Source organism: Macrobrachium rosenbergii, chromosome 3 (genome assembly GCF_040412425.1).
Source record: "Macrobrachium rosenbergii isolate ZJJX-2024 chromosome 3, ASM4041242v1, whole genome shotgun sequence".
Classification (NCBI taxonomy): Eukaryota; Metazoa; Arthropoda; class Malacostraca; order Decapoda; family Palaemonidae; genus Macrobrachium; species Macrobrachium rosenbergii.
Window position 1 is genome coordinate 91,701,644 of NC_089743.1, and position 16,096 is coordinate 91,717,739.

Here is a 16,096-nt window from a genome sequence, read left to right on the forward strand (position 1 = left end):
AAGGCCGGTGGCGTGGGCAATACAACATAGTTTTTCCCAGCCCAGGTATAAAAAGAAAAAAAAAAAATGCGGAATGGCCGGCCCGTAACCACGAGGAAAGCTTCAGTCAATCAATCAATCATACACCTTCCTGTCTTTTAAAGAAAGGAATGTTATGAGAGTCAGACAATACCAAAGCTTGACAGTTGACGGAAAGAAACGGCCAATGAACTACATAATCCTAGAATCACTCATTTCCACTGAGTGGGAAGAGGTACCCTGATGGGTGTCACAAGGCAGCCTAAGACAATACTGAAATTATGAATGAATAAAACAAATTGCATTATTAAATCATATATTTACACAATACTTTTATTGCAAGACATAACATTGCTGGAATGATTTATCAAAATCAGTAGACCTAATTGGCTCTTTCTGTTATAAAATATCACTTCTCTGCTTTGCATTTCCTGTTATCGAACTCCCTGATGACGTATTTCAACTTCGTGATAACCAAGGGTATGTCTTCATCTCTGACGTCACAGTGGATGACCAATCGGACGGCTGTATCTGTCATTTGGAACATCCGGGCTACGATTCGCTGGCCAATGGCCGAAGCTTCTTCTTCCGTCACCTTTTGATAAAGGAAATTGGTATATTACTTAGTTTTACCAGACCACTGAGCTGATTAACAGAATTGTCAGTTTAAGTTTAAGTACAGCTTTAGGGTTAGACTTATTTTACGTTTTTTAGTTTTTGCAGACCACTGAGCTGGTTAACAGCTCTCCTAGGGCTGGCCCGAAGGATTAGACTTATTTTACGTGGCTAAGAACCAGTTGGTTAAGTACCTACTTACAAACGAGTTATGCATGTTGAATTGTTTCTATATTGATTACTGTACAGTTCATAGTGTTTTTTCATCCTAAAACACAATACACTGTAGCCTACATACGGCACTGTATGTACAGAATAGGTGCGCAAAACAAAATTTGAACTTGCAGTTGGCAAAGGGGAGCGCTCTGAACACAATTTAAACTTGAAATCTCGTTTGTTTGTTTCTGAGTGTTTGTAATTTGCACTCTCGTTTGTTTGCATCGATGAATGTTTGTACTGTAAGTTGAATGTTCTTAAGCGGGGTGGTGTCTGTATAGTAATAATGGGAAATTATATACCTACTGTGATGTTCAGTGTATTAATGAAATGGGTAAATTATATATTGTTCAACACCTTCATTATGAAAACAGATTATACATCTCATTGTCAACATTCCTTCATATCTAAAACTCAGCAGAGAATGGAACAAATGGTGAGCGAAATTTGGGACTAAATAGGATTTCAAAACTGAAACACCACAAGAAAATTAGGTCAAGACAGAGAACCATTACAAATAATAACTCCTACTACTACTCTCTACAAAATAACTTTCGTGCCTCAGTCACGTCTCTGTTTCGGACCACGACTGGACTGGACATCGAAAACATAATTTACCAAAGGGGGAAAGTTCACAAGAATTGGCCTGACTAAAAATTATTGCGAGGTTCGGAATTCTTTAATGTTGAAGCTTTCTAGAATTCTGTCAAATCAACAGCGAGTAAAGTGCCTCAGTCACACGTCTGTGCTGTACTGGACAGCTTTTTCTGTCTCATACTTTATGCATGCATCTCTCTCTCTCTCTCTCTCTCTTATTCTGCATACCTGTCTGTTGTCTGTCTGAAACATTTACACAGGTACCTGTGACATCCTGGTCGCCAGTTGAGCCGGAGACAAAACCTCTGGGTTGCATTCGATGAGAAGAATATTCGTCTGGACGCCTTCCAGGTCAACGAATATAGATTTGCTGCCAGTATCTGCTACAGCTGTAAAGAAAAGCAATATAATGCAACTGAATTATTCAGAACCAAATCGCTATCAAATAAAAATTTCCCTCTTATCTTTTATTGTTGATTCAGTTCTTACGGGGCAACAGCAGAAAACTGATCAGACCAAATCGCTATCAAATAAAATAATTTCCCTCTTATCTTTCGCAAAATGTTGGGAAGAAGATTCAGTTCTTGATCTGGGAGAATTTCTAGGCTACAGAAAGCTATTTATCATTAGTGTAAAACAAAATATTCACAATGGTGGCTATATTCAAATCATAATAAGACCCATGAAAAGAAGAAGATGAGAATGAATAGAATAGAAGAGAATATATAGAATTTAGGCCAAGCGCTGGAACCTTGAGGTCATTCACCACTGAAACGGAAATTGACAGTAAGAAGGTTTGAAAGTTATAACAGAAGGAAAACCTCGCAGTTACACCATGAATCAATTGTTAGGAGAGGGTGGAAATCAAGATGGAAGAAAGGAATATGAATGGAGGTATAGTAAAAGGAATGAAAGGGGTTGCAGCTAGGGGCTGTAGGGACGCCGCTGCAAAGAACCTTAAGTAATGCCTACAGCGCACGCATGAGGTGCACTGTCGGCACTAACCCACCTACGAGGAAGAGGGTGAAAAAGTCTTACCCTGTGCAATGGCTCTGGCGTGGGCGTGATCTCGCTGCAGAGTGGGCGCTACGTGGTCTAGGGCGTATATACCGGCTGCAGCTATGACGCCCACTTGTCTCATGCCTCCTCCCAACACCTTCCGGAGCCTGCGTGCCCTGTGGAGTCAAAATTTTTACGGGTGAACATTTCTTTTGGGCGTGTTGCATCAGGCCATTTTTATGACGTATTAATTTAGCAATATGTTTATCTGTTATTCCTAATCTACTCGGTTGAATAATTTGTTCAGGTATACATATGTGTGTGTATGTATATATATATATATATATATATATATATATATATATATATATATATATATATATATATATATGTATATATTATAAATATTTGCTGTTCGACCTCTCTTCTTGTGTCTTAGTAGAATAGAATTAATTACCTAGTTAAAGCTAGGAAAAATATAAATTTCTCTCGTGAGAAAAGGCGAGCTGGAACTAGTTGTTTCAAACGAAATTCTCCAACTTTCCAAGGGTGGGAACTTTAAACCCATAGAAGTCATTGAGGGGATAAAGTTTTGCTAGGCCAGACCTTAGTTACACTGCAAATTGGTGTGTTGATCATCCACCCTCCAATCATCAAACATACCAAATTGCAGCCCTCTAGCCTCTGTAGTTTTGGTTTTATTCAAGGTTAAAGCTAGCCATAATCGTGCTTCTGGTAACGATATAGGACACCAACGGGCCGTGGTTAAAGTTTCATGGGCCGCGGCTCATACGGCATTATACCGAGACCACCGAAAGATACATCTGTTTTCGGTGGCCTTGATTATATGCTATATCGGCTGTACAGAAAACTCGATTGCGCCGAAGAAACTTGCAAATACAATTTACATTTAACATTTCAATCCAGCCACACTCCGTTCTAGGCCACAGGTATCAAGGACTGCTGAAGAATGAATATATATAGTAAATCCATATTTGTGGTGGGTTCAACACTGATATCAGTCTAATCTAAGTGACTCTGGGAATATGTTACCATATCAAGATGAGCACACACACTGCAAAGATACTCAGAAACTTGAAAATTTCAAGAGAGATGTTCAAATCCGAGGTTCTATTGATAGGTGGACACCTCTTTCGAGCATACGGAACCTAGATCATCCAGTAATGACCTGAAAACTTTGGGAAACTCGAGAGGAAATTATAGGACGTCTGTTGACAAATAGGACTGAGAGAAAATGAAAACTGTAAACTACAAGGAAGTACAGGAACCCATTAGGTAGACCTAATCTAGTGGGTTCCTGTATTTCAGTTTAGTTTACAGTTTCCACGAATGAGTCATTCTCTCTTAGTCCTACTTGTCAACAGACATACCTATAATATCCTCTCGAGTTTCCCAAAGTCTTCAGATCATTTTAGTGTTTGGGTAACTTACTGAATGGTTTAGGTTCCGTATGCTCGAAAGCAGTGTCCACTTACGAATTTCACGGCAATGCTGAAGACATTTTTGTGGCAAGAGCTGTCGACATAAACACTGAAATAAAAATTAAGTTGTTCGCTGAGCTTACTTGACGATGAAGTCCTTTCTCCCAGCAATGACAGAGCCTACGGGAGCACCAAGCCCTTTGCTAAGGCAGAGGCAGACGGAGTCACAATGCTCTACGACTCTTGAGGGCGGCACTTGTAGAGCCGCGGCGGCGTTCATGAGCCTAGCTCCGTCCATGTGAAGGGGCAGGCCTAGACTTTTGCAGGTCGCACCGAGCTGGAAATCAAGGAAGTATATTATTTATAATCAACAGTTTAGTCTACGTTTTACAAGACTAATCATTCGAATAGTACCGGAAATGTTTGCTGTCAATGAGAAAAAAAATGAAGTAAACAGAGCTAAAGAAGCCGGACAGCTAAGTCAGAAGAGACAGAGGGAACGAGCGAAAACTAAAAGACAAAAAGTAATGCATCCAGGAACTAAGAAGGGACGCTTCTAAGAAACTCCAGTACCATCTACGGTGCTGCGCGCAAGGCACACAATAGGTGGTAGGCCTAGGGGTCTTTGCATAGGAAATATATTATTAAAAACGTGAGAGAGAGCGAGAGCAAAAGAATCCCTCAGTTATTCATTCGAAGCATCAGTTCTACAGCGTGATGAAATTATAAAAGATTTAGAAGCCATATTTAGTCATAGCTGTTATACCAGTGTATAACGGTGACTTGTAGTTGCTTAAATTCAAGGCCTTAAATTTTACAAAGTTGTATAAAGATTATTGTAATCAATTGTGACCCTATCTAGTGTATCACTATGGAAAACGAAAAAGACAGCATTGCCTTATTATGAATATTTAATTGAAAAGTAACGTCTTGTAGGTGACAAAGCAAAGATCTTGTAACGCACTCTTTGGAAGAATATAAAAAACCTTAAGAGAAAAGTTAAAACAACACATTCGATAGACTTTGTAAACTGGCGTTGTAATAGTTGTATAAATTCCCTTTCTCTCTCTCAGATATATAGTCGTTTTCTTTATTACATACCTCATCTAACCACTGTAAAGGCAGGACTCTACCCCCAGCGACATTGTGCGTGTTTTCGATGCAGACGAGTTCCGTAACGGGCAAGTGGACATCGTCCTTCCTGACGAACTTCTTCAGCTCGTCTAGGCTGAATGTCCCGTCAGGCAGGTTGCGTAGGGTTCGCGGATGGACGCCGCCTAACTTCGGAAGATGAACAGGGATATTTTAAGTTCCTTTTCTCGTTCGGTCTCAGTATGATCAATTTTTATCACTACTTTTCGATTCAACTGTCTTTATTATTTTTCATTCTTTTTTGGATACGCTTTCCACTGAAGACTTTGAATCCAGTTTCTGGGAATGATAAGCTGCTCTTCCTGAACCAGATTCGAATCTTGGCGTGGATTGAACAGTTTCTAAGAGTTCAAAGGTTTTTGGCAGAAAACAGACAATAATATTTAGAGACCCAGAAGTTAGGTTATAGTGTCTGGCAGTTTTATATATATACAGAAATGTACTGAATGTGATCATTATATATATGTGTGTGGGTGAGTGAGTGTTTATGTGCAATTGTGTTTGTGTGAGTATACAGGGGTGTACTGTTCACCCAAGTAACACTCACCTGAGAGATGCCTCCCTGCTCATAAATATGTATATGACTCAGATGTCCTAGAAGCACTTCGCTTCCGCGACTCCTGCAGTGATTCATTACTGTAAAACAACAGAGAGAATAAAATCATTAATGAAAGAATTTAAAAGTCTATTTCAAAGGCATTTGATATCTGTCTTCGTCAAAGTGAAATTCTTCTTCCCGTAATTCTAAACCTAAATGACCCTTTACCTTCTCAATTTCTTTATACTCTTTTTCCGTCAAAGCTTAGACATTCAGCAATCTTCTTCCAGAGTCTATCAAAAAGTGTTATAAAGCAGTGCGTCAGAAATACCTAGACGCCACTTTTGATTCAGCATTTTTATCTTAAGCGAAAGCTCAAAATAGCTCGGTTGCATTTGGGGTCATCATGACGCCATTCATGAGATTTCCCCAACTGGGGTGGCTTTTTTTGAGAGAGAGGTTATTTTGCTCTGAATGAAGCATAATGTCACAAGCAGGATGGTAATGTCTGGCTTGATGTTTCATTTCCTTGCGTAATGAAAAATTCTTTAGAACTTGAGCAAGATAATTCTAGCTTGTCAGCGCTGTAGCCTGACATCTAAAAAGGAAACGTTTACAAAAGTGAAGAAGTTCCTGACGTTGACACCTTTATGTTTTTATTCTTGTAAGAAAATATTTCCATAAAACTCTAGCAAAACACTGGTAAATAGTTTAAAAAAAAAAAGTTTACTCTAAAGAAAATAATTCCTCAGATTATCAAACAGCTTCGACAAACGTACCGATAAAAAAAGATAACGAGAAATCCTTACTAATCATATCTAATGTATCTGAATTTAGCACATGATTATTATCAATAACAAACAAAACAAGAAGCAAACGAAAGACCTTACCACATATTAGGTTACCCATAGTTCCAGTCGGGACGAAGAGAGCGTCCTCCTTGCCCAGCAATTTAGCCACTTTGTCTTGTAGAGCTGAAAGGGAAATGAACCTCGGTTAAGTGGCCCTCTGTCTAACACTCCTCTGACGAATATAGAATTTTTATGCAGTCGTATATTCCTGAACATTCTGTTCACAAGATGGGACTGTATTTAACTCATCCCTGACGTGAATTCCTGAAAATGATTCATTTCCTTTTTTTATCTCGGATGAACTGGTTTTAGTCTATTGTATACCGTACTTGTTTTTGAAAGGAGAGGCTAAAGCTTTATACACACACAATAGCTTATGCATATATATATGCAGTATGTGTGGGTGTTTAAGTATATTTTTCAGAATTAAGGCCTTTCCCCCCTAACAAAGGTGGCTCTAGAGAAAATACAAGACAACAGTCACTGTCACATTCATAATTTAACTGCTGGACCGTGGATGAAACCCTTGTCTAGAAAATCACCATTATATATATATATATATATATATATATATATATATATATATATATATATATATATATATATATATATACATACATATATACACACACACAATATCTATGTACATGGATTCAGTTCCTTTCCCGGTATCTTGGCAATAGAGCATAATTATGCTACTGATGAGTCATCTATGAAACTATCGTGAAGCGGGTAGTGTTACGTAAGTCTTCTGCACAGGGTCTTCATCCTCGAATCAGCAGTTAAAAGTATGTGACAACGACCGTCGTCTCGTTACAAACTCTTATCTCGAGTTCGGTCACTATCTTATCGAGTCGTGGTCGAAGTCACGAGACTGAACGAACACCTTACCGAGAACAGTAGGGTCCTCTACGAAGACGTCGTCTCCGAGGGGCGCTGACATCATGGCCTCCTTCATGCCCTTGGAGGGCAGGGTGATGGTGTCGCTCCTCATGTCCACGACTACGTGGCCCTCGCCGCCCTGCCGAGGGAAGAGGAAGAAGAAGATAGGGGTCGTGCTTCTTGGGCGGGAAGTGGAACAACAGTCATTTCGTAATGTCAGGTTGAGCTACGTTACCACAACTGAGTTTGACTATTGTTTTACAAACGTATTGTTCTAATTTGTATGCTCGTTTACCAGAAAGACGGTACTAAATATATTACTTGTTATACAATAAAAAAACCTTCTACAATGAACGACTCGGTTCGTGTGATAGCATATATATATATATATATATATATATATATATATATATATATATATATATATATATATATATATATTATGATTTACAATTTCCTTTGGGTGTAACTTACACAAAAAAAAAAAAATATGGTGAATTTGGATGGATTTGTATAAAAAAATAGCGTAAAAATGTCATTAGTAAAATTAGGGATTGCTGTCACTAAACTGTTTGTATATATATATATATATATATATATATATATATATATATATATATATATATATATATATTGTGTGTGTCAGCCAAGATTCAAACCGTGGCCTTCAGTAAAAAAAAAAAAAATACTACGATAAATAGTCATGTTGTAGTTACGTGTACTGATATCTACCAATACAGTTATTAAAATCCACATTTGAAACTTCTTTTATGTATTCAGATGTTAAATAAAAAGAAATTGTTCCTCTCCTATCTTTGAATTCCGTTATCTCCAAGATCACAAGTATCTGAAGTTCCCTGATAGACAAGATTAACTATTTCTATATTATACTGTCTTTACATATTGTTTTAAGTTATTGTTGTCTCAAATATTGCATAATCACAAACTGATTGGAATAAGTCAGATTTTCAGACTCAGTCGGAAAGCAAAATCCCAGCTGAATCTAGAACAACACAACGTGATTCTGTTAATTGAATGTCTTACATTCATTTGGCTGTCAATCAGTGCAACGCAACAAAAAGAATATTTAACTATGAGTAGTGCCACAGTTTCGTGCACTTCAGTCTGCTGGGAGTTCAGTGGCACAGTGCCTCATGACATTTAGGGGAATAAGACATTACCCTTTTGACTGGTATTTACCACAAAATGTCCACGTAGAAAATCTAGTACTCACGTTCACTTGCGAAGCCATGATCCGCTATAAGTCTTCGTAAACTGTTCAGCAGCACGACACTAGAATGAAGCGTTACCAAGTGGCAGACTATTAATACAAAGAGACGCAGAGCCGTGCCACATTGGAGAGTACTGGCTCGTGTCGTGAGTCTCGTGACTCGAGACTTGGAGATGGCGAGAGCCAAATTAATAGACCCTTTGCTGTGACGTCACATGTATGTTGAAGCGATTGTGGTCTTATCCTTACATTCCCGAATTGAAACCATTATAATTTACAATACTAATGATTACTTGGTGTACAATATAATTTGTTGATGTCTACACTTGGTTTCATCTTCCGATGTAACATTTTCGTATTATGCAAGTAACGAGTGCAATGAAATGCAGTTCTAAACTAAGGAAATGAACATGGGCAAAAAAAAAAAAAAAAAAAAAAGGCAATCATGACAGTATGCACCAAGGCCAAGGGACGGAAAAGAATTAAGTAAAAAATGTCAACTCTCTCAAATACATAGGAACAATGATACCCGACAGTTCTCCAAAGATGAAATTTGGTATGACTAAAAATCCAAATTAATCAATGCCATTCAATGGTCGGCAAATCAAATAAACTGAAATTGCTTGCGGGAGCAAGATTATATCAAATACGGTCTCTTTTGCTATAAGTTATGAATCATTGTATGATAATTAAACCAAATATATTTAAAAAGAAAAGTGAAACCTTCGTATTGTTGCTGTTTCATATTTTTCCCTTTACCTTGTTGTAGTATGCGATTTCTATACGTACAGGGTTATCCAATATCATTCTTCATTTTTTACGTTCATATTTTAACACTGTATTTTACTAGTATGTCATCACTCACCTATTCATTATCAATCATAACATTAACGTATATATTTCACCTTCGTTATGTCGCTGAATAATCCTGATGGGTTCCGGCGCTTGGTCTTCAAAACCTAAATTTCATAATCAGTCTATACGTACAAGGGAATTTCTTGCAGGCTTTTTCCATGCACCGTTCCTAGTGTTTACTTTAGTAAGTCATAAGGTAGTCTTACTGCAGTGTATGAACTCCCTAGAGTAAAATGTTGCTTTAGTCACCCATACTTCGTTTTCTAATATGAATGGAAGTTCAGTTTAACTTTTGTTCTTCCCTGGTCCCTCTGTCTTGAAGAACAAGCCGCATAACCTTGGCATTGCTGAAGCGTCATGTCAAAGTTACGGTTTTCGGTCAAGACCACGTGTTGGTACTTTGTCATCCATGATCAGGAACTGCCAAGTGACCCCTCGCCCCTCTGTGATAATGAATATCCTCCTTCGTTTATTCTCGGTAGTTTTAATTACTTGTTGCACCAGTTATACTCTTTCAGGTAAGTCAAGTAATTGCCTGATACTACTTGGTTATATACTTCTCAGTTTATGCTAATTGCCTGATATTTTTTTTTTTTTTTTTGAGTTCTCGCATTCCTTACCGTCAATGGGCTGTTTTAATTGGAAGACCAATATCTGTCTTTCATTTGACAAGTTGATTATTCATTTTTAGATAGTTGGATTCTTAATCCATTTTCAGTTCATATCCTATTTATATTAAAGTTCACATTGCACAGTTATTGGTAAATTTTTACATTAAACCATATCCTAATTGCATTCAGAAATTAAAAGTACATTACGGTTTTCCGATTTTTAATGTGTGCATTTGAATATTTCTGAGGTTCGTTTCATTAGCAATATACTACTTTTAGAGATAGCCCACAGTTCAGAGGACCACAGCAGGGAAAGGGGTGTTTTTTGGGTTTGACATAACCTTACCTAGGTGGGGTTGGGGAGTTTTGCCTCCCTGACCTGCCCTGACCAAACCTAACCTAGGCGCCAGGTCATTATCTGGCCAGGGGGCTTGGCTTACCTCACTTGGACCCACCAACTAACCTAACCTATGGTGCTGGGTCCCTATCTAGCCTAGGATGGCTTTTCCCTTCTTGGACCCCCCTTAAGCTAACCTAGGGCACAGTATATTTAAAAAAAATAATAGGGGACAACCTAACATAGGGCTCGAGGTCCTTACTTGGCACCCCTCCAACACAACCTAGGTTATTTGGTCCTTACTTACCTAGTGTGTGATATCACTGTATAAACCTTCAATAAACCTTTGATAAACCTGACATAATCATAAACAGAACTTGCTGAAGTATCATGGGCGTGTTAGAATACGTCTTTGTATTCCACCTGTTTTGTATTTTCCATACCCAGAAACCCTGATTCTACAAAAATTAAACGATATAAGGAGTTCCGGTATCTTTGAATAGCCTAATTACTATGTTGTCGAAATGATTGTCAGAAATTGAAACCAAAAAAATATGAGGGACAAGAGTTATACATCTGGACCATAGGGGCAATGCTGGTAACTAGACAGAGATACTGGGATGTTGGGTCATTTGGGCATCGTATACTTTGCGTATCGTGTACTGTGCATACGATAGTGTACATTTTATTGATATTTTGCTGTGTTATAAGATGATTTTGAAATATTAAAGTGTTTTAGGACGATAGTAGAGCAAATCTAAAATACGTGGGTAGTTTGTAGAGCAACGTGCCTACAGCAGTACCTCCGAACAAAATGTTACGTTTGTTTATGTCTACAGAACCTGTCAGTCATTTTTCTATTTTCATGATTAAATACATTTTTCATGATAAAAAAAATGATTTACAGGCACTGTGCCCTTTATTATTGGGTTAGGTTACAAAAACCCCATCATTTCATGAAATTAATACACAGTATCTTGAAATTAGCCTAGCAAACACTAGGGTGACTGCATGTACATTACAGGGTACAATCTATACCCATACAGTAGCCTAGCCTACATCATACAGTACTATACTCTATACATATACAGTATATAGTATAGCCATGTAATTACTTGGTAAGTGTCACATACTGTATAAAAATCCATGATAATCTGAAGCCGCAAATGCTGAACCGCGAATAAGCAGGGGTCAACTGTAGTGATATCTAATTGTATTGTTTGAGTACAGTATTAATATTCACTTCAATCATCAGTATGAACTACTGTAAGTGATAGGCACAATTGCAAATTGCATATCATAGTTTACGTACAGATTTGCATCCAGTCCAGTCAGTTAAGAGTGCAACTTTGAGTCCTGCTCTGAGCTGGGGTCACCTTTGACCATGCCAGTCACAAAGCACTAATTTTTGCTCAGTCCACCCAGTAGGACTACTGAGGGATGCCAGATCCTGGTTGTAAAATCCTAGGGGCTACTTTACTATACTTGAGGTATATTTAAAAGGGATTTGTGAATCCTAATGGATATATTGTTGAATAATATATCAATCTCCATTGACACTTATATAAGAATTGCATGTTGTATACAACTGTTATTAAGTAAATGTAAGATATTTTTTATCAAGACGTATAACTTCAGCCTATCAACATTACTTCAGTCATTTCTGTTGTATAAAATGGAATACCTGATAAACAGTATTTTAAATTTTAAAGGTCCAGCCCAGATGGCACCCCAGACACTTTCAAGGAGATGAGCTTTGGTCACAAATCATCTCCAGTTTGCCATTCTATCTAGAATATGACAGCCCACATAAAGTATGGCATGTTACTGGCACCACCTAATTAGGGGCAATGGTCAGTGGTGCCCCACATATGCAGTCCATGAATATTGCAGTACTGTACATTATACAACACTCGTGATGTCTATAATGGTGGGTGGAGCATTCTTGACAGATGCACCCTCCTTCCCACTTTGCCATCAGCATGGTACTACTGGTGCTTAGACAAGGGAATACTCTGTGCCTTCTATTGTGGTAACACCCTTTAGAGTCTAGGCACAAAATAATAAACAACCCACTGGTAAAGTTGGTTATATAGCAGCCTCCCTTAGATTCAAATTCAGTTAGCACTCCGTCTGCTCAGAAAAGACTGCATTTCACACTGGCTAGTAGTCTCAGCATTTCGGCACAGGAGGTGGTGAAACCTCATTTCTGCACTACCTAAAAATCTTGGGATGTTATTTTGGCTTCTAAAAGGATCCTAAGGAAATATGTTTTCTACCAGGTAAAACAAGTAACAATTGTGATTCCTCTTCACTGTGCAATTTCTTGTGATGGAGTCATTCGCGGGGTTTGTGAGATAATACATGCAGGAAGGCAAGAGAAATCTCATATTGCTAGCTTAGGCCATCCTCAGGATCATTCATACCTTTGGCAGCATTTGCTGTGGTATCCTGACATGTTGAATTACTGTCGAGGTGCCATGCTGCTCCAGTAGTCCCATGTGCTGAAGTAACACTAGTGCATGAAGTCAATTGATCATCACAAATGGAGATTGTCCAGCAGGTCCTGACTCTCATGCATTATCTTCTCACCCAGCCTCTGTAGGAGGCCCTGAGGGAGGCTTTGGATGGGCATGTCAAGCTGAATGCTAGCCTTAGCACTGTTGAAGAGATTAAGCAAGCTGTATGAGCACACTGACCTGATTCAGTATTTAAAGACTTGGGAGATCTCTCTCATTCTAATTTGTTTTAAGTTTCTGGCAAAACTCAGAGTCTGTCAGTCTCTGATGAGGAATTGAGGCCTTTCTGGTCCCCCCCCCACCAGTTTATAGGTAATGATCTAAATGAGATGCTGTTGTGTCCACTGAGAGTGCTGCGATACCAACAGCACAGGACTTGACAACTTAGGATGTATTCAAGAACACCATCTCAATCTGGCATTGAAAGGTCATCATGTGGTTGTACTGTATGAGTACTCAGAGTGTAAACTGGGCATAAACTCACGAAGTCAGAAGTATTATTTTTCCATTCTTCACATTAAGAGAAGGTTATTGGCAAGACCATAACACCTTTACCTCCTCTTACAACAGGGATGCTAGCAACATGCCCTTGGATACTTTCAATCTAGGACTTATGATAGCCGAGTTCCATTGGACAGAAAAGTATCTTGCCTACAGTTTGCAGTGATGAAAAGTGACCAACATTTCTTTCTCCCTTTCATCCAGCAGCCTATAGTCATATATGCCCTGGTCAGACAAAATGCATTAGTATTACACAATAGGCAATCTTGTCTTTCAAATGTTTCTACTTTCAATTGGTGAGTGCAACTCCCTCTGTTCCCCTTCAGGCATGGGGTGGTGGTGGGTAGTCGAGCATTATCTTTGGGGTCTACTTATAATACTGTTACCCTCCAAACTGGTTTTCAGGAAACCAGGGTTATTCAAAGTTTCCCTGAGCAAAGCCACTACAAATTCAAGCTCTAGCATGGGGACACAGCAATCCTGACATCACATAATATGCCTGGCTATACAAGCGGTTATAAAAGCCATCTTGCTCCCACTCACTTACATGACTGGAAAGCAGGTACTTCCTGGTGGAAAAGAACACCAGTCATGTTCCTTAGACAGCACCTCCAACCTAAAGAGTGAGTCCCCACATAAGGGGGAGGGTAGGGAGAATGCCCCTAGTTCACTAATAAAAGATGTGTTCGAAATGGGGGGAAGTGCAAAGTTTTTTTGAAAAATATCTCCCTGACAAGGTGCGGCTATTATAAACCTGCTGAATAACATTACTATCACTTTTGAAACATTTCAAACCCAGGCAAAGTAAAACCTCATTGGACAGATTTTTATAGGACCCCTTCCAAACAACATCTCATCTCTCCTCTTCATATATTCACCACCTACCCCATACATCACCAGTTCCCCCAATTACAGGTACAGTAATTTACTTTATATTTCTTTATCGATTTTGTATGCTAGACTTGTTGAATTTGAGTAAATGCTTTTATTTGATGTATTATTGTGGGTCTGGCATGAATTGATCCAGTTACCATTATTTTTTATGGGAAAGGTTTGTTTGGTTAAAGGAGAGACTTCTGGAATTGATTAGGTTGATTAATTGAGGTATGGCTGTATACCAAACTAAGAGCTGTGACACAGAGGTTATGTTGAGCTGCAGCTGAAAATTAACCCAATTTGAATAAAAAAAAAAAAATTTTCTGTATGTACAACTCGGCAACATAAACAGTGGGTTACTCTCAATAGTTCCTCTGCCTAAACCAGATGGCTGTAACTCACTGTCCGAAGGAAAATGCAACCCTTCTGGCTGATGTGTTTAAAAGTGAGCCGAGCAATGAGGAACTCAACATTTCACATCCCTGTTTTCCTGATGCTAATTTGTTTAGCTTTTTGGTCCTGTGAAATTAAAAATACTTTCCTTACCCTTACTGCTAATGGAGGTATAGCAGATCCAAATGGTATTTTCTTTTCATGAAAACTGCTGATTACTTGTCTTACTTTTTGTAAGTTAGCCAGAAGAGATTCTCTTTGCACTTATTGGAGAATTCATATCATTACTCTGTTAGCCAAATGTGGTTGGGGCAGCTCTAGCCCTGCTACTTACTACCCAATTGCTTTGACTCTTTTATTATCTAAGTTTTGGATCATCTGAATGCCAGGACGAAAGGCAATCATCTGTACCCTATTTTGCAGGGCCTGGGTGCTTTTGATGCTCCTCTTTCAATTCCCAGGCCTGTGTTTTCAGACTTAGACAGATGGGAGTTGGTATTATTACTAATGGATTTTTAATTAGTACAGTTGTTGCAAAGAGTAGTTGGCAATGAACACTGTTGTGGCTACAGGTGTGTAATCTCTGGTGTTCTCCAAGGTAGTTTCTTGTCCCATTACTTTTTATAATGTAAATATATGTACTGTACATGTGGGTTGACCTTAAAAACAAGCTATTGCTTATGCAGCTCATGTGGCTCTTTCTGCACTGATCCTGTCTCCTGAGTATGGACGTGTGTTAGTTGAATCTCTTAATAGACAGCTAAAATTAGTGCATGGTGCCAATTATGGATGAAGTTAAACCCAAACGAAACTCATTGTATGATTGTTAGCAAGTCCACAACACGATTCCTCCCACCCAAGTCTTTCCATTGACAGGGTTCTTTTAACTATGTGCAGCTCATTTAAGATGCTAGGTGTCATTCTTGATTAAATATTCACTGTTGAGAAACACGTCCAGTTTACCTCTTCTTCAGTATTACAAAATATTTCAGTTTACTCCAAATATTTGGAGACTTCGTCTGTCCTGAGGAAATATTTTACTCTTCCTTGTTTTGAAAATTATTCCCTGGTTTGTTCTTAAGCAGCTGAGTGTGATTTGCATTTAAACTATTTGACAAAAATTGATTACTAATAAGTTCTTATCCATGATCTTATTAGTAATCCTTGGAATCTTTGTTCATTTAGCTCATTGTGCATGCTATACAGTATCAGAGATGTCAATGTGTAAATACTGTTTACTGTTCTGTAAAACTTGAACGGAGGCATTGAGAAAAGTGTATTAACAAAAACAAATGTCCGTTTGTTATAAATGTAACAAATTCATAAGTCTGGCAGCTGCCTTCAGCTGGGTCAGCTCTCTTTCCAAACCCCCTCAGAAAAGAATCCGGCATGCTCTCTGCCAGAGGCTGCCGAGCCCGTCTTTCAGCAGGAAAATAGCCGTACCAAGGCGAGTCTGCTAGTCT

The 16,096-nt window shown here is 38.5% G+C and overlaps 1 protein-coding gene across 1 annotated transcript; it reads right to left on the reverse strand.

Annotated features, from left to right (window-relative positions):
* Positions 1-317: 317 nt before the first annotated feature.
* LOC136827935 (uncharacterized) lies at positions 318-8,696 on the reverse strand. Its single transcript, XM_067085410.1, has 9 exons — positions 8,545-8,696; positions 7,320-7,449; positions 6,468-6,551; positions 5,587-5,675; positions 4,989-5,168; positions 4,031-4,224; positions 2,485-2,621; positions 1,711-1,835; positions 318-613 (listed from the first exon to the last, which is right to left on the reverse strand). The coding sequence occupies exons 1-9, from the start codon at positions 8,560-8,562 to the stop codon at positions 428-430; spliced, it is 1,143 nt and encodes a 380-aa protein (XP_066941511.1). The 5' UTR covers positions 8,563-8,696; the 3' UTR covers positions 318-427.
* Positions 8,697-16,096: the final 7,400 nt, after the last annotated feature.

Coding starts and splice junctions, on each gene's coding strand:
- LOC136827935 (XM_067085410.1), bottom strand. Junction 2,622..4,030: donor AGAAAGGACTTCATCGTCAA/GTAAGCTCAGCG, acceptor TTGACTCCACAG/GGCACGCAGGCTCCGGAAGG. Junction 1,836..2,484: donor CGCCAGAGCCATTGCACAGG/GTAAGACTTTTT, acceptor TTTTCTTTACAG/CTGTAGCAGATACTGGCAGC.